Source organism: Austrofundulus limnaeus, unplaced genomic scaffold, assembly GCF_001266775.1.
Source record: "Austrofundulus limnaeus strain Quisiro unplaced genomic scaffold, Austrofundulus_limnaeus-1.0 Scaffold23, whole genome shotgun sequence".
NCBI classification, from domain to species: domain Eukaryota; kingdom Metazoa; phylum Chordata; class Actinopteri; order Cyprinodontiformes; family Rivulidae; genus Austrofundulus; species Austrofundulus limnaeus.
The window spans coordinates 2756969-2768238 of record NW_013952425.1 but is presented as its reverse complement, the minus strand read 5'-3'; the positions used below and the strand labels follow the sequence as shown (position 1 = coordinate 2768238).

General features: G+C 38.9%; 2 protein-coding genes across 2 annotated transcripts in view; both read right to left on the bottom strand.

Annotated features, from left to right (window-relative positions):
- Positions 1-2431: 2431 nt before the first annotated feature.
- Positions 2432-7448, bottom strand: LOC106514869 (NACHT, LRR and PYD domains-containing protein 3). Its single transcript, XM_014004393.1, has 2 exons — positions 7122-7448; positions 2432-4793 (listed from the first exon to the last, which is right to left on the bottom strand). The coding sequence occupies exons 1-2, from the start codon at positions 7417-7419 to the stop codon at positions 3067-3069; spliced, it is 2025 nt and encodes a 674-aa protein (XP_013859847.1). The 5' UTR covers positions 7420-7448; the 3' UTR covers positions 2432-3066.
- A 252-nt stretch (positions 7449-7700) lies between these two features.
- The window catches only part of LOC106514867 (ADAMTS-like protein 1), a gene marked incomplete at its 5' end in the record, with an annotated part of 17062 nt that continues 13492 nt past the window's right edge, over positions 7701-11270 (bottom strand). The window contains 4 exon segments of the mRNA XM_014004391.1: positions 7701-9208; positions 10190-10410; positions 10495-10604; positions 10808-11021. Coding sequence (XP_013859845.1) covers positions 9099-9208; positions 10190-10410; positions 10495-10604; positions 10808-11021 — 655 coding nt within the window.

Here is an 11270-nt window from a genome sequence, read left to right as displayed (position 1 = left end):
AAAATGGATGGATGGATGGATGGATGGGTTTTAACTGTTTTATTGATAACCTTTAGCCAGTTGTAACAACCAGATATAGTCATACATTTATAAAAAAAAAAAAGATAAAATAATAATAAATAAACCACAATTTCAAACAATAGAAAAAACACATACATCACATATCAAGGCAAAATTATTTATATGCAGTGACATCCACAAAGAACAGACAAGCATCCTGTATTTTTGTAGGAAGATTGAGATGGATTTATATTTAAATAATTGGCTGGTTAGCTCAGTTGGTTAGAGCATGGTACTAATAATGCCAAGGTTGTGGGTTTGATTCCTGTAAGGGCCATCAAGTCTTTTAAAGGGTTTTAACCTAAGAAAATCTGTGTTTTACTTTAGGGCAGTTTATAGACCTATAACCAGATATGTCTCTCTAAGCATAATCCAAAACTAACTATCCTTTCAAACTACAAGAACAAATCCCAACAAATAAAACTATATTGTAAAGCAGTATTTAAACAAATAGTTCCCATTACAAATAATTTTTTGGAGCCCATATTTGTCATATCATAAAATACAGTATTCTTTTCAGTTCCAATGTCCACTAGGTGAAGCACAGCTTTCACATTCGGTGAACACCGGTCAAACACGCTGACAAGGTGCCTCCTATGTGGCCACAGATTGCTGTTGCGCCACAATGTGTTATCTTGTCGGACAAAATTGTTTTAAGTTTGGATGTAGTTTGGATATGCATTGCGCACAGAGACAAAACAACAAATCCACCCRCATTCAGGCTAAAGAATCCTTCACACGTGCTCAGAATCAGCTGCTCTGTGACGACAGCGTGCGACACATGCGGCCTTCACGAAAAACAAGTCCTCGATTGACACGACTGCCTGACACTGAACTATGCGGTTCAGTGAAAGTACAAAGACAATTGGCAATCAACCATCGTCATAAACTCAACATGCAGTCGAACTTTTTGAGCTTCTTGCACATGTCATCCTCGGTGCAGAACTCCATCCGTCTCTTGATGAGCTGCGACAGCTGATTGTAGAAAGTCTTCGCCCACTGAGCTTCTAAACTGTCGATGGATATCTTGCACACTTTGTGGAGTACCGTCACTAACTTCTCATTGCTGCTGACCTCGCACCGTTTGAAGACCCATTGACCCCATTGTTCCCACATTTCATCGTTTGTGAAACTCACAGTAATACTGTCTCGGCTCAACTCAGACACTGGCTCTGCATCGTACAAGTCATTCCATATGACTCTGTAGGAACAGATGAGAATAAATAACTTTAGAAAGATATAAACTGGTACAAAGTTWAGAATATGGATGTATCTTTAAAACATTAACCTACACGACTTTTTTCAGTGGATTTGGGGTCAAGTCGCTGAGTGAAATCAAACCTTTGTAGCTCACTCGGTTTCCCTCCATCCTTTAAGAACACATCAAGTTTTAATTTTTCATTTGTGAATGCATTAACCTACAAGCCTATAGTTTCTACAACAAGTAATGTTATGTATCAAAATATTACGGGATGGAGTAATATCAATAAACTGAAAAACAGAAGCTAGGTCAAATCACAAGCTTAAAAACATCTCATCCAAACAATTAACTTTCATTTCCCTGAAATATTTTGTGTGGCATTGTGTAACTCTCACAAGTTTCTTACCACAGTTCTTGAAGTTGTTTCTTCACTCGTATTGCACAGCAAAGAGCCTGTAGCTCATCATCACCAATGTTTGACCATCCAAGTCTAAATAAGGAACAGAAACAGTGACGCACTCTCAGGGTGACTTCATTCTCACCACTGCAGAAAGTTTGGGAGCTTTAACTTGTTTCACAATATACGGCTAGATGAGTCCAAACTTCAAAATGTAGCTCTTACCCAAGATGGGTGATGTTCCCCGAGACCTTCAACACATCTGCAATGACCTGAACTGCATCCATGTCTAAGCTGTTTTCTCCAAGCCTTCGGGATGAAAAGATTGTTAGAAATAACATAGTTATTACAATCCCTAACAAAAAAAATGGTTAAACATCCGGATGGAATGGTCTAATTTTGACATCATTTGGTTGACTTTTGATTGTGTTCCCCAAGGCGCTCTGTGTGAGGGGTACTACTGGAGTTTGGTATTTAACAGGCTGTCCAGTCCTTTTGTACCCAAAGCTAGAGCCATGTCCACATTCTTGGTACTTAGGGTTCTTCTTGGTGATGGTTTGACTTGTCCAGAACTGATCCTTGTGTGGGGATTTGGAGACCCTGGTAGTGTAGTGCTATAAGAGTGATATACTGTATTTGTCTAACCACTCCTGACAATACCAGCTATACTTAGTATGTATGTCTATAGACTGACTATTAAGGTCCTCCAATGCCAGGTCCCCTGACCCATTGCCAGTCAAACCCATGTAAGTTCTACTTGGACGTCAATGCCTACAAATTGCCAATCTATGAACTTCTGAGGGCCACTTACAACAGCTGAGGGACTACGTGCCATTAGAGAGGGTACAAAGGCTGCATGCAGAGGTGGAGCCAGACTTTTCTGCAAGGGGTGGCCATGTTTTTTAGGTTGTCCATTCAGATAAAGAAAACACTGGATTTGAAAATTCGAAATGATTCCACATAGCTTAGCTGCCCACCACATACAACTTTAAAAAGGCTATAGTTCAGACATTTTAAGACTTGTTGAGATCAAATTTATTGTGTTGTTGCTAAAAATGATCGCATACCGATTGCCAATGCTAATCCCAAATTAAGCTAACCACTAACGCTAATGCTAATTTTACAAAGGGAAATAATTCAGCGATTTTTAAACATACAGAGATGAAAATCTGTCACCCCAGCCACCCCTCTGGCCCTGCCCAAGGCTGCATGACTCACCTGAAAGGCTGCTTGAACTTGTCCCTTATTGTAATCATTGCATTGCAGTGACATGACCTTTCAACACAGTTTTACTACCATYCCTCCACCTGGATATTTACCTTTTATTTGGTCGGTGTGTACATTTCAAGTTGCTCAGAACTGTGTAATGAACAATTAAAAATGCGGAAAGCTCCATTTTACCTGAAACTCACCAAAGTCTSTCACATCTGTACAGAAATGGCTGAATATCTCTCAGGGAATCACAGYTTACTCCAGTTCCTGTGAGATCCAGCTCTGAGAGCTTTCCTTCTGTCAGGTTTAAGAAATACTTGATGGCATTATRATCCATCTGAGAGAGTGTTTCGTCACTAACGTTAACTCGAAGTGCAACTTGCTGAACCTCTGACGCCAAAGAGGGATCCTGTTGCTCGAACAAACAGTGCAAACAGTTCAGAATGTGAGCTCCGTTTTGGCAGAGCACTTTAAGATCCGTGATGATTTTCCGACGATAAGTTTCCGCTTTTTCCTTGTGGCAGCACAGCCCCAACTGTCTGGACAGAAAACTTGTGTTTCGGTCGGAGACGATCCCTGATAGGAAGCGGCTGAACAGGTCCAAGTGTCCGTTGTTCATTTCCTCTTCTGGACTCACATTGCTCTGAACCCCATCAGGTAAAGGCTGATCTGTCATCGCGCAGTAAAGTGCAGCGAAGAACTCTTGAACAGTGAGATGAGCAAAGGAGAAAACCTCCTCGGTGCAGCCGGGTTCTTGCGCAACGGTCTTGTCGAGGAAGGTACTGACGAGGCTCCATCCATCTAAGGCAACGACATCTTGGTCACTGCTATAGAAGAGCGTTTGATGCTCCATGAGCTTTTTGAAGGCAAGCCGACCTAGCTTCAGCACAATCTCAGACAGCTGCTGGTCGGTTCTTGGTTTGTCATCTGGAAGACACTTCTCAGTTCTTGCTTGGGTATGAGAACGAAGCAAAGCCGCCACATACTGCACATAAATATCCGTCATGGTTTTGGGGCTTTCTCCACAAAGATCTTTGATATCTTTGAGGATGCAGCAGACAATGTTGCAAAATGCAGGTATGTAGCATAGCGTGAGTATCAGTTCGTGTGCCGATACCTTTGAAAACATATAGTTAGCAATAGTTGCATTTTGAAAATATCGTTCAAAGAACTCTTGAACTTCGACTAAGGAGAAACCGGCAATAAGGACAAAGCGGTCGATGCAGCCTACTGGGATGTGGTTGATGGTTGTAGGCCGACTTGTTAGCATGACAGAAGCATTGGGTAGAAGTTCACCGAGCAACAAACTCCCTAAAATCACCGTCACCTCTGCGTCTTCTTCGGGCTCCGTCACAAACACATCAACATCGCAGCTCTTGTAGTGTCTGAACTCATCGAACCCATCCAGAATGATGAGGAGTTTGTCGTCGTTAACCAAGATGCTATCAAGCTCTTTAGCGAGGTGGCTGTTTTTGCGCAGGACCAGGTCACGGAGATTTGTGGGTTTGTCAATCAGATTCAAGTCTCTGAAGCTCATGTGAATAACAAAGTCGAACGCGAGAAAGTCCTTGTTGCTCCCAAAATCCAAAAGCATCTTCTGCACCAGGATAGTTTTCCCAATTCCCGCCACTCCCGTTACCAGGACCTTCTTTATCGGACTTTTGCCGGTCGTTCTTGAAAACAGCTCAGACGGCGTTATTTTCCTCTGCGGCGCCGACTTCTGTTGCAACAAGAGTCTTTTTTGTCCGAAGGTGAGCACCTCGTGTCTTTTCATCTCCAGGCCCTGGTGTCCGTCGACTAACAGCAGGTTGACGTAATGTTCGGAAAAGAGGATTTTCTCTCCATGTCTGCTGTTGTAGAAGAGCATGTTCTCACTCCTGCGTCTGAGAACATCTTTGTGTTTTTGTTGCACCTTGACATAGTCTGCAGAGGACAAAAACAAGGAATAGTGTGATTTTGTAGTGAGCTTCAGCCATGAAAATATAAAATCAAATGGCTTTCATTCGTTCCTACTTTAAATATTCCTATTAAGCTTTAAGTGTTGTTTGGTATTATCCTCACTGAGTTTGATTTCCAGATTTAAGAGTGCTACTATTTTTTTTAATTACTCTTAGCTATCACACAAATCCTCTGTTTTATATATTATGCTTCCAAAAAGTCAGATTATCCTTTAAAATGGTCTTTACTTGTATTTGTTCAGGTTTTCTGAAAGCCTTTTAAAGTTTGTATTGGTCTTTGGTAGCTTTTTCTTTCACTTTTTGACCAGTACTTTGCAATTTTCAGTGATTTCCTTTATGATTGTTTGTTGTTAAATTATTTGGATTTAACCTAGAAATAATTCTGCCAAATAACGGTTCCTAACAATATAGAATTTGTTCTTATTTAGCTTAATTTTCTTGTAAAATACCAAAAACTATGAGACGATCCTCAATCACAGGGACAGATGAGTTAACACATTTCTTTGAGATTCTAGTGATTTAAAAATATCACACTGTGGACCTATAGTATTCATTAAGGTGATTATATATTTTAGTGGAAACTGTTTTTTATATTCTGAGCAACTTTCATAAAAAAAAGCATTGACCCTAAAGTTTATTTTTAAGGCCCACAAGCAGGATAAAGTTATCAGTGCCAAAATGTGCCTCTTTTTTATTCCAATAAAAGTGCGTAATGTTTTTATTTCTCAACCAATTTGAATAAAGTTTGTATTGTTTGCTTATTTGGTTTTTAGCTCCATCCAATAAAATGGAGTTTAATGCAATTCAGGAACTTTTAGATTTCAATTAGCTACAAAGGCAACACAGTTTGACCAACTTAAGACAGTGCCGTCACACCAATAAGAAGAAGCTATCTCACTTATCCAAAAGTAGTGTATGCAATTATCCTTTATGTATATTAATTTTAAACTAAAAATAAGAGAGTATACTTTCTGTTTATGTACTTCAGTGATGAGCTATACTTAAAGTTTGTGTTACTTGGCTTATACAAGAAATACACTAAAAGTGTACTTGGTAAATGAAAATACATTTGGGAAAATATACTTCATTATACATAAGTATTCTTAATAATAATGTATGTTCTTATATGCTTCTTTTTGGTAAGGGTAGCTAAAAAAATTTAAACAATATTTTAAACATATAACTGAGTCAGCACAAAATACAATGTTGCTTGTTAAAACAACGCCACAAAGGTTGCACAAAGATTATCTATCCATTGAAGCTTGGTTGATGAGTAGGTGAAACTTTTTTTATAATCAAAGTTTATTTGCTTTTGTTTTAATTCAGTAAAGGATACATGGCTACAAGCAGCAAGAAAGTTTGTGAAACCTCAACTAGTTTTAGTTTCGGTCACTAAGAATTTGTATCAAAGATTAAAAAGTAATCTATGTTTTTGTCAAATTACTTTTAAACCATCCTTAGCAAAAAGTAGTAAACACAAGTATCCATTAAGTATACTAATTTTAAACTAAAAAAAGCAAGAGTACCTCCAGTTTACTTTTTACGTACTTATCTAAGATATACTTAACCCAGTTTATTTTACACTATACTTGGCTTGTACTAAAGGTTTAAGTATACTTAGTCTATACTAATCTTTAAATTTTTGGCCTAGATAAACTTTAGTAGTACACTGAAATTACATTTTTTCACACAGCCTGGTTTATTTGTTGTATATTTAAAGATTAAACTAAAAGTATACTTGGAAAATTACTTTCAGTATACCTCTGAGTACACTTTCAGAAACTTATTGTAGGTCAATTTAGTCCTAGAAGTACTTGTTAGTAAACTTCTAGTATACTTATATCAGTGTACATGGTAAATAAAAGTACACTTATACACTTTTGTATRCTTTAGTATGCTTAATGACATGTAGCTGAAGTAGACTTCTTTTTGGTAAATTTATATAAAAAACATTACATCAGTAAACTTAAAGTATACTTTTTATTTAAAAAAATCTCAACTTAGTACGGAGTATTAAATCAGAATACTTTCTAGTAGACTACAAGTATATGGTGCCTAGTATACTTGATATATTTAACCTATACTCAAGTATACTTATTAAAATGAACTTCAGTATACYACTTTTTGCTAAGGGCAGTGAAATCAGGTATCTAAAGGCTAAAGTAAGTTTATTTTTACTACAATGTAGTGAAGTACAGAGGCAAATCTGAACAAATAAATAAATTCATTGTCTAATACCAAACTTTTGCTGGAATAAAAGAATAAATCAAACGTCTTGGATGTCGGTTCGTACCTTTGTGCTGATTCTGAACCGTGCCTCTGTCCTTGGAGTGCTCACGATGGCCTCTAACAGAGAAAAACACCCTCGCTGCCTCCTCACCTTTGCACTCCAGGATATCCAGCACCTTCCTCACCCTGGCCCGAGGCCCCGGCTGACACAAGACCTGCTCCCGGTCATCCCGACTGAACACTCCCCGACTCACCAAATCCTCCAGCAGGGACTCGATCCGCCCTTCCAGCTCATCCACGAGGGCAACTCGCAGCACTCTCACTGCTGTCAGACAAGAGAGACACCCATCGATTTCCACCATAACTGACCTGAATCCACTCTCAGGAATCAGCCGATCGCTTGGAGTTTAAAATCCCACTTTCAGTGAGGAAGAAAGATCAGTCTTTGTCTTTAAACCCTAGAAGAGGAAGTGCTAACAAAACATGTATGGACAATCATGGTTGTAAAGCAGAGACAGGCTGGTTTTTCAGGATGTGGTTAACCTGTTTAGAAATGGAGAGCAGACCTGAAAGTTCCCCCTTTTTTTTTCAGTTGGTYAGTTTTAACGTTCACACCCATTTTTAGAAAAACACATTCTCCAAATTGTACAAAGACAGGAATGCTTTTGGTTTTATTTGGTGACAAAATGGTAAAATAAGCATAAAGCAGAAACATAAAGTCACCAGGAGAGGGCTCTCCTGCTTTAAAAGAAAAGAAAAAAAAAACAACAACCATCCACATTAAAAATTATTGAAATAAATAGTAAAAATGACAAATATGTACATCACATAAAAGCACAGAAAATTTGCTACCAATATTTTACATTTTAAATAAAAATATCCACCTCATTGGAAAAAAAGACCCAGTAGTTTCCTGCAAAGCAACTGTAAATGTGAATCTTTTTTTCTTTTTTTTTCTTTTTTTCATTCATCTTTTTTTTTGTTTTGTTAAAGTACAAGTGCAAACTCTGCTTATCTGGGGACAAAATATTAGAATTATGATTAATTATTAATTACCAATCTCTACAAAGAAACATTTTGCGTACAGCAAACGTCAAATTAACAACAAGCAAAAAAAAAACCCTCTTCTATGCAGATTAAAACATGTCATTTTGCAGAAGCAGTAAACTGGTTTTCATTATATAAATAGGGAAGAAGATAATGTTCTGTAATGTTGTGTTAGTGGTTAAAAGGGCGTTTGGATAAAAACAGATCAAAGACAAACTACAAACAAAAGCGACATTTTAAAAAAATCTCTGCAAGTCATGTTTTTAACAAAGACTTTGATGAGTTCTGAGTGCAAAATAAAAATTTTTTATTTACCTCACCGGTCGTAAACACATCCCTTAGTGCAACCCATGCATGTCAATTCTTTTATGTTTTTCTACTTTCTTTTCTGCCAGTGTGATCCCTGCTGTTATTTACTTCCCTATGGCCTGAAACCAAATATATTAGATTTTACCAACAAGGCATTAACAAGCCAAATGCAAGACAAACTGAATAATTGCTACAAAAACACATCAGTCCAGTGGTTTTAAACAGTCTTGTGGGTTTACCTAAAAACAGTATTTTATGAATTTCAACAGGAAATTGTGGTTCTTTTTTTAAAATTTTGTATAAAAATGTTCTAAAACATTAAATTTTATTAATGKGGGGTGGGTCTTATCCTTTGAGACAGCTATCATATGTTTATATAGATGACTTTAGGAATGCATGTCGAGTTAGCGTGGAAAAATAAAACGTGAAACTGAAGCGTTCACAATTAGATGCCTTTGTTTCCTGGAGAGTCCTTCAGAGTCCAAACACATCTTCGAGAGGAAGATCAGAGCCGCTCTGGGTACGACGGAGCTCAACAGTCCCGACCCCGTCCAGGAGAAATCTCTGAAGCTGTTACAGGATTGGGTTTGGAGGATTCACGTCTATGCAGGTACCTTCCCCGACTTTGACCCCTAGCCTTTTTTATTTTAAACTTCCCCCGCGCACCTCGTCCGACGTCCACCCCTCAGGTGTTCCAGCAGGTTAGGCAGCAGCGGCTCTTAAACTGAGGCAGGGAGCAAAGCTCGAGCTGTCGAACCCTCTCACAGTATCGTGTGCTGTCCCTGCACTCTGCTGCTGGAATACACAGAGTGATAATACGTTAGTACACAAGCAGATTCAATTTAAATGTTATATGTACCGTATTTATTCGTGTATAATACGATCTCATGTATAATACAACCCCCCTTTTTTGAGCTTAAAAAGCATAAAAAATAAAATCCACAAACTACCTCCAATTTCATACAGACTTCAAGATTTTTCAGCCTTTGCAGTCTTTGTACATATCAGTAAAATGATCATTGGACTGTTCATTTTATTTTAACAACATATGTACTAAAAGGTGTTTTGATAACAAATATATATCAGCTGTAGCAGCATCATATGAATTCTGGTGTTTTACACATAGTCCACCAGGAGGCGCCAACACAAAAGTCAGAGACTTCACATGAGATCTGGGCCATCTTCTGGGGGAAAAGCAGATTACTTCCTACTCGCGAGCGCCCCCTCTGGTGGGGAAACGTTTTTCAGGGATACAAACTGTTTTAGAACACCGGTAGACGGCAGCCATTACAGACGAACATGTGTTTGTTGTTGTTCCAGCAGCGGCTCGGTCACTAATGTCATTAGTTCGTTATCATTACTGAGCTGCAGGACTGCTTCCCCCCACCCCCCCTTTTTCCACATCATGTCGCCTGCTTGGATCTCTTACTATCTTGCTCTGAAGAACGGAGGAGTGTCACAGGTGAGCTAGTTTCATCTGCTTTTTACAACGCAGTCTCATTTCTGGACTCAATCATTTTGCCGATATTTCAGTTAAAATACATAAGTAAAAATATTTATCCGAGTATAATACTACCCCCCAACTTTATGGATGATTTTATGGATTAAATTTTATGTATTATACTTGAATAATCATGCTTTAAAATCCTTATTTTTCACATTTAGATCATTCAGAGGTCTATATAACGTGGAACTGCAGTGGTCTAATTTCCTCTCAGTGAATTGGTGATTTTGGAAACAGGTAAAACTTGCATGGAAGTGATTTTTTTTCCTCACCGCTGTCACAAGATAAAACATTGCATCGCTGCCAGCTGGGAGGTCGAGGCCTCCACCTGCACTGGTGTTCCCGGGTTGTTYTGTTGGTTCGACGGTGCTTGCAGGTTACCCGACGTGACTGGAAGCCATGCCGGCCGCAGGTGGCCGTGCACTGAGTCCACGGTCCCACGTGCCAATGAAGGGCGCACGCATCTGTGGAGCAATTCCTCATGGCGCTTGGCCTGGGAAATACATTTATGTCTAATTTTATCCACTCAAACTTTAGGATAAATCACCTGTGCTCTTATTGTGAAAGGCGTGTTTACCTCCTGAGTCCATGGCACATCTTGGAGGGGACTTTGGTACCGTTCGTGTCCTGGCAGTAAACTTGTTGGTGCTGCGTCGCCAGACTTGGACCCACACAGCGTCCATGACACTAAAATGGAACCAAATGAGGTCAGTTATGGGTTGTGTGCAGGATCCGTGGTGTCAGAAGCAGAATTTAGCTGTTCTGACAAATACATTATTTTCTGCCTCTCTTTATCAATGTGTTGGGTTCATAGTAATGAGTTAATAAAGACCTAACTTTGAAAAAAATGTTTGCAATACATCAATAAAGTGAGGAATGAGCACACTCACCAGCCCCCAGGAGGTAGTGGTCCATCGAGCACAGGGCAGAACGTTGCAAAGCCTGGTGTTAGATGGTTTCTTCCCTTCTCGTAGGCACTGCCAGCTTTCTACTTCTCTTAAACTGCTTTCAGGACCCCTCATGCACCGGACCCTTCTAGACTGAGATCCACTTCCGCAAGTAGCTGAGCAGGGTGACCAAACGTCTGCTCGCCATCCAACCGAGCTGGAAGGAAAAACAAAATGAACAACTTAGGGATGTCTACGTTTTTTTTTATTTGGTGCCAAAAAGATTTGTTTTATTACAGAAGAGGATTAGGACCACAGAGCAATTTTTTTCAGAGTTCCGATTTTAATCTCAGAATTCTGAAAAAATAAAAAGTCAGAATTTTGACTTTTTCTTCATTCTGAGAAAAAAAAAATCCCAAAATTTCTGTGAAAGAATTATGACTTTAATCTCAGAATTCTGAAAAAA